At 48.9% G+C, this 13,042-nt stretch overlaps 1 protein-coding gene across 2 annotated transcripts in view; it reads right to left on the bottom strand.

Annotated features, from left to right (window-relative positions):
* Nucleotides 1–11,866, bottom strand: part of INPP5A (inositol polyphosphate-5-phosphatase A) — a 191,573-nt gene extending 179,707 nt beyond the window's left edge. The window contains exon 1 of one of the 2 annotated variants that reach the window (XM_069020329.1): nt 11,511–11,866. In XM_069020329.1, coding sequence (XP_068876430.1) covers nt 11,511–11,585 — 75 coding nt within the window. In that variant the 5' untranslated portion in view covers nt 11,586–11,866. The remainder of the gene's footprint in view (nt 1–11,510) is intronic. The other variant, XM_069020331.1, reaches the window with a different exon arrangement.
* Between the last annotated feature and the right edge of the window lie 1,176 nt (nt 11,867–13,042).

The following is a 13,042-nucleotide window of genomic DNA, read 5'->3' as shown; positions in this document are numbered from 1 at the left end:
GAATCACTTCCCACCTCATGCCTCTCCTGCAGGTTCATTTTGGGTAAATGTCACATTAGCTGCTAGTAAACCCTGCAGATCCACTGCCCTTACTGTCTCAGGCACTTGAAAAGGTCTTCTGGCTGTTTCCTACTTCTGAAGTAACTGGGAACAGTGTATTTATTTGCTACTGAAATGTCAACAGGAAAGCAAACAAACAAAACCCATCAGAGCTGCAAGCCTGACTTGGAGATTCCAGTTCCCACACACTAAGAGGGTATGAGGAAGTTTTCACAAGATTTAGAGACTTTATAAGCTGACAGACAACATGGATGGTTTTCCTCCAATTTTCAGGAAAGCATGCACATGTTCCAGTTCCTGGACCAGTGACTCGGCAAAGCATCTGGAAATGGTCTACACTGATAACAGAAATGCAGATAAAAAGGAAAGAGGATTTGCCACAAAATGTTGAACAGAGAAGTATGCTGTCACCCCTAGCAAGTGCTGGAAAGCAAAGGGCAATGGCATCAGCAACAAAAATAAAACCAAGGAAAAAATGTATAATGTCTGGCTACAGAGTCACAAAATGTGATGGAGTTCTGGAGGTCCATCTCCCTGCTCAAACAAAGTCTCCCAAGAGTCAGCTGCTCAGGGCCTTGTCCAGATGGCTTCCAAGTACCTCCAATGATGGAGGTACCACCACCTCTCTGGCATTTCCTTATGAACCTTTCTTGCACTGCTCTGGATGTAGCAGTTTCTACCTTTATCTGTTCAACATGGACTTTCATTATACAGCACTGAATGTTCACAGAAGTTCATTATTTTTAAGAAACACAACCAAGCCTTGCATTGAAATTCACCTACTTATCAAGGATATCTCCCTTCACCTGGCTGACACAATTCTGTCTTCATCCATCCTGGGATATAATTTTCTGTTCACACACTTCAGTGACGCTATAATGATAGTAACAGCCTACACAGACAAGTAGATCCACACAACATTCATATAATTTAGGAAAAAGTGGGAAAGGAACTGCAGATCTTTCTTTGTTGAGATAAGCAAAAGGTGCACAATGGTCATAAATAACAAATACTTTAATATTTAGTAAGGACAGCTGAAGAGAAAAGGGCTTGTTCCTTTTTGCATAAAGGCTGTCCCACAAGACAAATGAGAACTGGCTTCAGAGCCTGGTGAACAGTGGAGCCAGGATCAGGCCTGTCCTCCCAGCCCAGAAAAACAACACTGCCAGTTCATGAAAATAAACTTGTTTTAGCAGAAGATTTTTGGGTCACATCCAGTTCTCTGAAGTGAGCAGGTTGGTCCTATCATACTGTCCCCACCCAGTTCTTGACTCCTTCATGTGCCTGGCAGCATTTGAAGTTAAAAATAAATTTTAAAAAATCCAAACAGATTTTCAATTTCTTCCTCCAATAAAAAGCATGACAGGAATTCTAGATCAAAACTTTCACTTTGAACAGACAGTTTTAAAAAGCATTTTGAATGGTGAGGTCAGGGACAAACAGCCAACACTTTTGTCAAAGGGAACCTTCTTTGTGCAAGCCTGCTGCAGTGCTGGACCAAATGACAGCTGTCTTCCCAAGAGTGCACAGAAAGGTCTTCACTGCCCAGAGAGTCCTTAAATAAAAATTCTGAAGTGATTAAAACAGAGCCAATACTGGCTGATGGTACTTCATGAGTACAGACTTTCCTCAAGTGATTTTTGTACCATTTCTTTTCCTATTCACTTGACACACAGCATACAGTTCTGAGCTGTTCCTACAGGAAAACTAGTTTTGCTTTTCCAAAAGGATTGGTAAAGCCTCTAAACTTAGAGAGTTTGCCACACCAGGAAAACAAAAAACTTCAAAACAAACTCCCACCACATCACTTTAAAAGATTTAATGAAAGAATCCAGGATTAGGTCCCACTCCCAATGCCTGTGTGCCTCTCACTGTTCACCCACTGCAGTGCCAAGAGTGCCACAAGCCCGGTACAGAGGTGCTCTAAAGAGTCCAGCCACTAATATGCACTGCCTTGCCAACACATTCAAGCATTCAAGGACAATTAAAAAAAAAAAATTCTTTTCAAGAATGCAGTGGAAAATGGAAAGTGAGGAGTGAACATGTAGAGGCAGCTCTACCTCGTGTGAAGTACAACAAACAGGTTTTGGATACTGCGTGTTCCCATGGCACCCAGTGCCTGTGATCGGCCACTCCTGCGCTGTGCGAGCGAGGCCTCCTAGCAAGAGCTGAACGTTCTGGAGAAGGTGACGTTATCTACATCCTGTAAACAGTCTCTGTGAGCCTCACCAAAGTGCAGACCCACACAGACCATCTTTCCTTGCTTTTACTTACTCCCATAACTAAAGAGAGCTGGTTTTGCTTTGAGCTTGTGCAAGCCAAGAACCTCTTGTTAAGCAGAAGGCTCACACATCTCAGATTATCTGAGCCTTTGTTTTGCCAGGAGCTTCTCCAGTAACCCAAGGTGGTGCATGCCCATACAGGCTGTGCTGCAGTCCATATGAGGTGCTCCTCAGTCTTTCTTGAGCCAAGGCTGAAGGAACAAGCCATTGCTGTGGCTCTCACCCATGGCCTAAGAGGAACAGTGCATGGCTTCCAGATGCAAACCAGCCCAAATCAACATTTTTTCCTTCTGGCTTCAAAGACTGACCACAAGTGGGATGTGAGCAAATGCCATGCTTCCAGGGCTTCTGGAGCTGTCAGTGATCTGCAAGGAGCAGGTAAGCCCAGACCACGAATGGTGGAGAGCAAAGCCCAGACCACGGATGGTGGAGAGCAAAGCCCAGACCATGGATGGTGGGGAGCCGGCTGGCTGGCTGTGGCCTCAAGCATAGACACAGGAAGTGGGCAAACACAAAACCATGTGTTTTTCTTAAAAACAAGAGCTTGTGTGTGAGAGAGGTCAGGATTTCTTCTCCTTCACCCCCATGTTATCCAAAAGCTCTGTCTGGGCAGAACCCTTGGCTGGCCTCTGCCCAGGGCAGGCAGCCCTGCACACCATGCATCACCCATCTCCTTCTTTCTGGCTCTGCTACAATTTGGTGTGGCACTAAAGCCTCTCCTGACTAGATCTTCTGGCTGTGAACTGTATTAAAAAATAAACCAAGGTGAAATCAGGGAAAAGAAGAAGAGACAAAAAAGACAGGGACAGGAGAATTTGGCAAGGAATATAGGTGGGACAGCTTTTCACCAACTTGGGAAACAGTACAAGAAAAGATCAGAAGCTATTTTACTGCAGACAAAGCAAAACCTGAAGGGACAATCCTTCCAGTCACAAACCACAAGGAAAAGAAAAGCTCTCCATGTTGCACCTTGCCACTTGTAACCACATCCCTGAGCCATGGGTCCCCACCTCGAATTACAGCCCGGAGGTCTCAGCTGCACTGCAGTGTGATAAACACCCAGGTGTCAGTGACGGTCACACCCCCTAAGAGCTGCTGGAAACAAACCTAAGGTACCTACACCACGAGAGAAGAAAACCTGTGACAACACCACAGGTTAATTGCTTTCCTTAGCTTTAATGTTCTGCTTTCAAGGATATCATCTGTTACAGCTGGCTGACTCATGAAGATGAGTGCTTAACAACTTGAAGACATTAATGAAAACCATCAATTATGTCTGACTTCAAATATCATACAAGAACAATGAACACTTTTGTTTGCTTCAGTAAATGCTTTAACTTCAAGCTTTGCCAATAACAGGAAAAGTGTTAGAAAATAAAGTGATTAAATAAAATTTTTACATTTTTAAATGATGTACAAATACTGATACTAGTGCTAAGAGTGTTGAATAACTACTACCCACCATTGGAAGAAAAGAAGCAAAAGTAGCATTTTACTTTTAAAACTCTCTCTTCCCCAGAATGATGATTATTGTGTTTAATGTGACCTTCTCCACAATATAAAAAATAACATATTTCCATAGAAATTTCAGCAGGGGAAGATGCCACTGCAGTAATAGAGATGCCAAAAGGATGCCAAAGGACTCTGACAGGCCATTCAAGCAGCCCCTGGGGTCAAAGTCCTGTTTTCCTGTGACCACTTCCTGTTCTCCACTAAGAGGGTGAAACAAGATGATTAGAGAATATCAAATAAAGTATTAACCTACACTAACACAGATGTATTTTGAGAGTTTCCACATACTAAAAGCATACAACTAGCTTGCAGTCACACCTGTCTGCCTGACTTTTTATTTTATTTTTCTTTTTTCCAATTTAAGGTAAGTTTAGGGGCAGAGGACAAAGCAAAGCTACAGACAAAGTGGCTGATCCTCTGCAGGGTGGTGGAAGAGACATCTTCCAGAGCCACACTTAAAGCCAGTTTCTCTTCCAAGGTAGTTCAGTCACTTGATTTCCTCTTCCGCTAGGATGCCAAGGCACGGCGTGCCCATGGTGGAGAGGAAACTGAGTTTAACCTGTGGGATCGCCTCTTCAACAGAGGAAAGAGTACTCAGGACAGCCACACCCACCTTCCTGATGGCATACGAGGCACCCACAAAACTACAAATCAAAAAGACTCCTTTAAGTGACTCGCTTCAAGTCATAAATGAGGAATAAGGGGAGAGCTTCCAGAAGGAGGTGAGTACACACGATACCAGAAAGGGAAAGAAAGTGTCTGAGGTAAAAAGAAGAAATACATTAGTGAGGGTAGAAGATATAAACAGTATGATGAAATAAATAATAGAAAAGGGGAAACAGAAATAGTAAGTAAAAACCAGATCAGCTTTTTATGTAAATCATGAAATTTGAGGGCTTGACTGGTATTCTGTGTCTTTGAAGTCAAATTTTGTGGTAAGAAAATTGATGATGAGAACTTTGGAACAGGAACAAAATCTTTAAAATATGGCCTAGAGCTTGTCCAAGCTAAAAAACTATCAGATCTGCATGTAAAGCTTTCTTCCTATGGTATCCTATTCATATTGCATAGTATCATCTTCAAATATGAAATAAAATAGGAACAAAGTCCTTTTAAAAAATCACACTGATACAGTGATGATTTGTGGAAACCCAACAAGCTGCAAAATGCCAACTCTACTGCTATAAAACCACATTAAAAAAAGGTGTAATTATAATGCACTTTGCCACTATTACCTCCTCGTGTTCCATGTGCTCCTGTTGTCAGTGACAGCACTTAATCACAAGGAAAGAAAAGATGGTCTATAAGATAAACCTCTGAGCATCCTCCTTAAAGGAGGCTAAACACTGTACCAGCTCTTAATGGAAACTCTTCTGCTCAGAAAACTGTAAAACTATCTGCTAAAGAAAAAAAAGTGCTGGATTTTTGCTAAAGAAAAACGTAGATTTTTTTAAACATACAACTCCATCTTGGAGGAAACCTCTACCCTCTGTGCTGCCTGTACTGTTACTGTTCCAGTCATCTTCAGTAAATTAGAGCTTTAAATTTACAAGTACATGGATGCACAATAATGTGTCACTGCTTTATTGCATGTCTGCTTTAGGTCTTGTGCCTCATTTATATTTAAAAGAGGACTTTGCTCTGCAGCTCATACTCAACTATCACTCTCAGTACACCTCAGGGGCTGAAGGGGAAGGGCTGCTGGTGAGCAGGACACTCACAGCCTTCACATGGGAAGTGCTGCAGATGGGGATGTTCTGCGTGGGGGCACTGGTCACAGTAACCCCCCCAGCACACACTGATACGCGTCCTTAGCCTAGCCTAGGCATGCCAAGAGCTGGGTTACTTAGAGCTGACACTCAGGGAGCCGTAAATCAGGACAAGTATTTAGTTCCTCTCCAAGCAGGCTGTGAGGGATTGACACTGACCTTGTCAAACCACACAGCTGCGAGCACATCACCCGCTGTGCACATCTGACACCACCACCCACCAAAGACCAAACAAAGGAGGAGTTACTAACGGGTACCACTCCTCAGACAGCCTACAGCTGCTTCAAAGCACATGCACCAGCACCTGCTTCTTGTCTCGAGACACCTGGAAAAAGCACCTCTGTAACACAGGCCAGCTTGGGCACTGCTGCTGGTGCAGCTCCACCGTATGGCCCAAGCCCACCAGCTGCCCACACACACATCCCTCAGCTCATCCCCCAGCGCAAAATACAAGCAGCAGTGAAGGATTTTCAAACTAAAATCCCTTTTCACAGCATCACACTAAGAAGGGCACACAAAGCCAGCGCTATTCTGCAGCCAGGTCTACCTCAAAATTTCACCTCCTGGCACAGGGAGTTTAGAATGGAGTAAACCAAGAAAGCCTCCTAAAATACAACATAAACATGAGTATGGTAGAAACTGTAAGAAAAACATTTGAGATTCTGCCACAGAAAACCAAACAAACAGAAGGCAGCAACAATATTTAAGAAATTAACAAGGCCACTCCCACAACAACAAAAAAAAACCCCAAAAAAACAGAAAGAAGACATCAAAACAACCAGAAACTGGAAAGCACAGAGTCAGATAAAGAGAAGTTGGAGACTACTTATTTCTACAGTTCCCATCATAAAGAACACTGAAAAATACTTTTCCTATTATAAATACTACATTATTGCTCAAAAGTACATAGCCCTCAAATCCAAGTCTGAGCTGTGAGCACACAATCTTGCGGCATCAAAGAGAGCAAGACAATTACCCCCCAAGTCTGGAGCCCTTGGGAGCCAGCCAAAGTGCTCAGTGCCAAGCTCAGTCCTGGCAGGCTCCAGCCTGCCAGATCCCCCTGGCCATAGCCCCAGCCCCAGCTCCCACTGAACTTTGGGCAGCACAGCGAGAGGAGTATGGACCCACTGGCAAAGACGGGCCAGGACTCTTCTCCCATCAGCCTCTCCCCTCTTCCTCAGTTCTGCTGCTCTTGCCCTCACCTGGCTAGAACACAAGCCCAGGCTCCCCACTCCCTCCCTGCCAGCTGCCAATCCAGCACACCTGCAGGAACGCTCCCACACACTGAAACAACCCCGAGAAACATCACTCTTACCTGGACAGGTTGGGTTAGTTTGATCTTCCACTCCAGATAACATCAACACTGCCTGACCGTAAGGATGGCTTAAGTGTTTCTCAGCAGTGAAATCAAGAGTTTCTTTTAAAAAGCCACAATGAATCAAACATTACCTTTCATTCAATCTCATAGCTGTGATTTGAAGAGAGCATGCCTTGAATTGAAACATGCTAGTCTTAATGCTTATTTAGACATCAAAGCCAAACGAATACATTTCCCATCCTACCACATTCAAAACATTCCACAAAATACAAATAATTATTCATGGGGGGAAAAAAAATAGAAGAAAACAAAATGAAAGCCAAAAAACCTCTTACAGTTATCAGCAAATACCAGCTAAATACACAGATGTCCAATACAAAAACAAATCTACGCCCACTGCTTCAGAATCAGAAAATTAGGATCAGACACGATAAAGAGACACTACACTGTGATCACCACCCATCAGAAGGGCAGGCTGTTTTGAAAAATTATTACGGGAACTACTTCTACTTCAAATTCAATTGACAGACTTCAGCTTTTAACAGAAGTAAAGAATATTTCAAGTCCATACTCAGAATTAAATAATAACTTTATTTATAATAGTACTACAAATAGGACTTGAAACAGGAAATTCCATCCCTGCCCTCTTTGTGTACTGTATGAAAAGGGACACATTCACCCAAATGTGCATAGGTGAAGACCACCTTGGAATGTCCAAGGTTATTGCCCTACTATGGCACTATCACATGAAGGTCAGTGTTCTGTAGAGTCAAAGAAAATAGGGGCACAGGTAGGGCAGTAATGCTGTTAGTCATTTAAAATCATGGGTTATCAGCCCCATACAGCAATTTCCTGGCACACTTCTCCCCTCTTTCTCTTTTAAGCTAATAAAATAACATGTTCTGGTTAACTTTTACCTACCTTGTCATCATTGCACTTCTATTCTGATTAAACCTGTCCTGAGAATTTAAGAACTACAAACACCTAGTGTATGAAGATGGAAGGGTTTCGGAAGCTCCAACCTGATTTAGGCTCATACATTCCAATTTCAAAGATAAGTGGAACAAATGAACTATTTTCCAACCCAGGGAGAAATGCCAGAACCTGTACAGCTAAGTCTGCTGGGCATATTGTAAATCCTTTTCCTAAAGATCTACATGGAGACACTAAACCACTGTTAAAGTCACCTAAAACTGACACTGAGTAAGACATGATTTTCAGGTGTGAGCACCAAGGTGGTTTTTCAGTGTTTGTGCCTGCACTCAGATGAACACACAGCACACAGTAACAAAACTTCTGGCACAGCCGTGACAACTGAATTGCAAAGATCTCCAGCTGCCTCCCTGCAGCAGAAGCAGACACAGCTCCTGTGCTGCCCTGGCCATGAGACACGTGTGGTGAGGGAAGCTTTCTCCACACAGCCTCCCCTCGCCTGCTGCTCACACCCCACTCCCAGGTGTCTGTCACAGGGGAAAACAAGCAGCACTCAGCCCTTTAAAAGCAACTGAACAGAATGAAGGGGATATAGCAGATTGGGAAAAAACCTCAGGACATTAATTAAATCCCTGTACAGAAAAAGCAGTGCAGTGCCAGGCAGATGGATTCTGTGCCCACCACAGCACTCAGCTCATTGCAAGGTACATGTGAAATTTTGTCAATGAAGCTAGAGGAAGGAAAGGAAGCAAGGAATTAGAAAGGGAGAGAAAGAGGGAGAGGATGGGATCACAGGTTTGGGTTGGAAGGGACTTTTAAAGATCATCTAGTTGAATTCCCCTGCCATGGGCAGCAGCATCAGAGGAGGGCAAAAAGAGAAAGAGTGACTCATGGGTAGCCTGAACTCCATCCTTTGTTACTGTGTATACTGTGATAAAACCAGGAAGAGATTCTATAGCAAGAAAAGCATTAAATGCTTAAGTAAACACAAAGGTAACAAAAATCATACACATTCATATTCACAAGATGCACATGTTTATGTAACTTGGAAGAATATTTGAAGATCTAGTACTCCATTAATGTTTTTAATGAAGCAGCAAAACTACTAGAGGAATGAAATGAACCCAGCTCATTCCCTCTTCACTTTACCATGTTTATTCATGAGCTCCCAGGTCACCACTGCAACAGGTAATTAGTGGATGGGGATAGCTGGCAGGAACAAACCCGGGTGTTATCATAACCTGCTTCTGGCAATCGGAGAGCAAAAAAAAGCAATCTTCCCTTCTTTGCAAAAGTACAGCAGGTCAGCAACACCAGTGATCTAGGAAAGACTGTCCCACCCAGGCAAACCTGCCTACCAAAGGCATTTTAAGCTATAAAATCCTGGTCCCAAGAGCATTTGCACACACAAGCAAACATTGCTCACACAAAATACACATGAAGTGCAAATCACGCTGCTGCCACACAGCACCACTCAGGCTGCTGGGAACACACAGAAACAGGGCAGTGCAGAGCCATCACAGGGGTTTGCTGGTGGAAGGGGGGCAGGAGTCCCACCCTGCAGGGCCCCCCATCCCCAGAGCCCCCTGCCCAGACCCAGCTTGCCAACAGCAGCCTCCTCCATGGGCATCTGCCCTGGAGCTCCTGAATATTTCCCAGAGGGCTCTGGCCCACAGCAGATGGGATCCCAGCACAAGAGCCAGCAGGACTGTGTGAGTGTGGGATACCTGCCCTGGCCATCCCATCTGCTCAGCATTCCTGCACTGCCTTGTGACAGCACACACCATAACACTGCCTCGAGGTCAGGCAACATCTGACTAAGCGTTTAATTAAAATATATATTTCCCACTGAAATCAGAAATAGAAAACATGAGTTAAAGGAACGGGAAGTGGTTTTCCAGCCCAGCTCTGGCACAGTCCATCAAAGCAAGTCCTTGTTCAGGACTGAAATCATTCCAGGTCACAGCAAAGAAACATATTCCTCGACTGCATGGGAAGGGCCCAGCAAGCAGAAGCAGCCACTGACAGCTCCCACACACAACTCAAGAGCCAAATCCCCAAACCCAGTTAATGTCACCTTTCCTGCACCCAAACTGCACTAATGTAACTCCAGAAGCTTGGCCAGGCAGCCACCAGTCCCAACTCCAACAGCCACACAGCAGGACCACAACCACAGATGTTCAGAGCAGTCTTTCAATTTCCCACCCTGCAGTGAAACTGATCCAAACGAGCTCGGTTTGCTTGCTGTAGAAAACTAAATTTTTCATGGTAAGGCAGTTGCTGGCTAGAACTGAAGCGCGTTTCCTCTGGTACAGCAAACACTGCACGGGGAGCACGCTACAGGAACGCCCGGAGCCGCAAATACCAACCAGGAAATGGCTGGGTCTGACAGCCAGGGATTCCTGCAGTGACAGTGCTCTGAAGAGCCTGCTCTTATCAAAGCACAAGAGCACTTGGAGTTGCAGGGTTCATATGGATGGCAAGCTCGGTGACATAGAGGTGTTGTCACCCCTCGGCTCCAGCCATGGAGTACGAAAAAGGCAGGAACCACCTGCTGAAACCCCACTGAACACACCAGCATCAATCACACATAGATGCTGTGTGTGCCCAAGGCCACAACCATGACAATTACTATGAAATGAGCATTTTCACAGTGTTCATTTAACACAAAGTGGCATGTTTAAGTGTAAAACTATGGTGATAACTGTAGAAGCTTACTTAACTTGAAGAAAAGATGAACTGCATCCTTTGACTACAGCTGTTACAATCAAAGTGTGAACTTCAGAACAGCCTTTAAAGTGATGAAAAAGCAAAGCAGACTTTGAAGACCAGACAAAAAAACCCCTCGGTTACTGCATTTCAGGGCTCTGTGCATTGGGCTTACAGCAAAGCCCGTCGTAAGACACAGCAAGAACAACACACAGCACAAGCCTGGACCCAATTCCATGCCAGATACGTATTACTTTGTAACTAGCAAACCCCTGGACATGCTCCCCTCGGGCTGTGGGACGTGTCGGCATTGCTCGGGCCCAGGGGGGCTTTGCTGCTGGTTTCAGCGGCTCTCGGGGGTCAGTCTCCGGGCTGCGGGAGCCCAGCGATAATCATCGACATCTGCCTTCATTCACGCACTGAACCGAGCGTTCCTCCCTCTGCTCGCTTGTGCCAGCTGCGGCTCTCGCCTTATTTGCAGCGATGAGAAACGTTCCCGACGTTTGCCCGAACACACTACGCCGAACAGAAATTACGCTGCATTTTCGTGTCACACCGTGCCCGGCAGCCGGGGAGGAGCGTCCGGAGGCGGGCAGGGCGCTTCGGGGGGCTCCGCCGCTCCCCCGAGGAGCCCCCGGACACTGCGGACGGTGTCACACGGCGACCACCTTGGGGGCAGGGACACGGCACCGGCGTCCCTCGTCCCCCCGCTCCTGGCGCTCCCACGGCTGTACCGCCGCCCCGCGCCCCAGCCCTCGCTCCAGCAGAGCCGTCCCACCCTGGGAAGCGCCGGGACACGGCCGGGACGGCCGCCGGGCCCCCCTGCGCCACCGGCACCCGCGCTCGGGGCGGCAGCGCGGGGGGCGGGCGGCGCCGGGACCGGCGGCCCGCGAAGCCCCAGCTCCCGCCGGTGCCCGCGGTACTTACGTCGTCAAAGAGGGACCCGACGTTGGCGGTGACCAGGAGCACCCCGGCGCCGGCCGCGGCCGCCTTCCCCGCCATGGCGCGGGCGGAAGCGCGGCCGGGAGCGGCGGCGCTGCGGGGAGCCCGGGGGCGGGCGCGGGGCGCTGCGGCGAGCGGGGCGCCGGGCCCGCCCCGTCAGCGCAGCGAGAGCTCCCGGTGCAGGCAGCCCGCGAACATCCGCGCCCTGCGGGGCCGCGGCTCAGCGCTCGCCCGCCGCCGCGCTGCTGCTGCTGCCGGGACGGCTCCCGCCGGCGGAGGCTGGCGCCGGGCCGCGGCGCATGGCAGGGCGGCGGTGCCGGCGGGGCGGTGCGGGGCTCGGCGGGGCCGGTGCCGGGGCCGGTGCCGGGGCGGGTCCGGGCGCTCCGCGGTGCCGCCGCCGCTCCCGGCTGTGCGGGCGGGCGGGCGCGCCGGGATAGCGCTCTGCGCGCGCGACGTCACGGCCGCCTCGCGCCGCTCTTAAAAGGGCAACGCCACCCGCGGCGGGGCGCGCACACGCAGCCGGCAGCGCTGTCCCGCGGCCCGGCCGTCCCCGCGGCGGGGGGGGACGCGGCACGGAGGACGCGGGCGGGCGCTGCTTGGCGCGGCGGCCGCTCCCCGAAGACCGGGCGGGGCCCTTGGGCCCCCACCTGCGAGCGGCGGCGCTGCCCTACCGGCGCCGGGGCGCGGGACGAGGCACGGCGGGGCGGGCACTGCCTCTCGCGGGGGGCCGGCTCCCCAGGGCAACCGGGAGTTGTCCCCGGGGGCGCCCCGTGGGGATGGCGGCCGTAGCCCCGGCGGTACCACCGGCCGAGCGAGGCTCGCGGGAAGCGGTGCCGGCACCGGGAAGGGCCCGGCGCAGCATCGCGATAGGGCTCTGTCGCAAGGGGACGACTAGGTTGTTGGCGATGCTGGACAAGCATCCCGCCGCTCGGCCCGGGAGCGAACAGCCCCGCGGAGGGCTGGGCTCTAGGGGTTCGCGCAGAGCCTGGGGGTGCCCCAGAGTCTTCCGCAGCTCACGGCAACCCCCGCTGCGGAAGGAACCTGCTCGGTAACTTTGCTAAAGAAACCAGAGAAATGACAGATAAGTCACTGCTGCTTTGCGTGAAACATCCCCTGTGACCGTCCGTGTCTCACGACTGATCGGAGCAAGGGACACGACGTGCGGAAACCCCGTGCCCGAGCTGGCCGAGGGTCAGAGCGCGGGAACGCTGAGCTGATGGGCCAGTCCTCTCAAGTCTCCTCTGTGGCGAACTTTCTCAGGCAGGGATGCGACCGGAATGGCAAAAGCTCTGCCAGATCCTGAGCGCCAGCCTTCCTTGTCAGAAGGTACAAATTAAATGTACAATGAAATAAAAAAAATATATTGGAATTCTGCCTCATCCATGGGATACTGACGCCAGTGACCTGTGGCACACAGATAGATGCAATGCAGAGACACGGAACAGTGCTGGACTTCTCTGGAAAGTCTTGTCTAATGTTTTGTACAGCTCCTGAGACAACTGTTGCATAAAGTTGCA

This window comes from Aphelocoma coerulescens, chromosome 6, assembly GCF_041296385.1.
Source record: "Aphelocoma coerulescens isolate FSJ_1873_10779 chromosome 6, UR_Acoe_1.0, whole genome shotgun sequence".
Classification (NCBI taxonomy): domain Eukaryota; kingdom Metazoa; phylum Chordata; class Aves; order Passeriformes; family Corvidae; genus Aphelocoma; species Aphelocoma coerulescens.
This window is presented reverse-complemented; position numbering and strand designations above follow the sequence as displayed.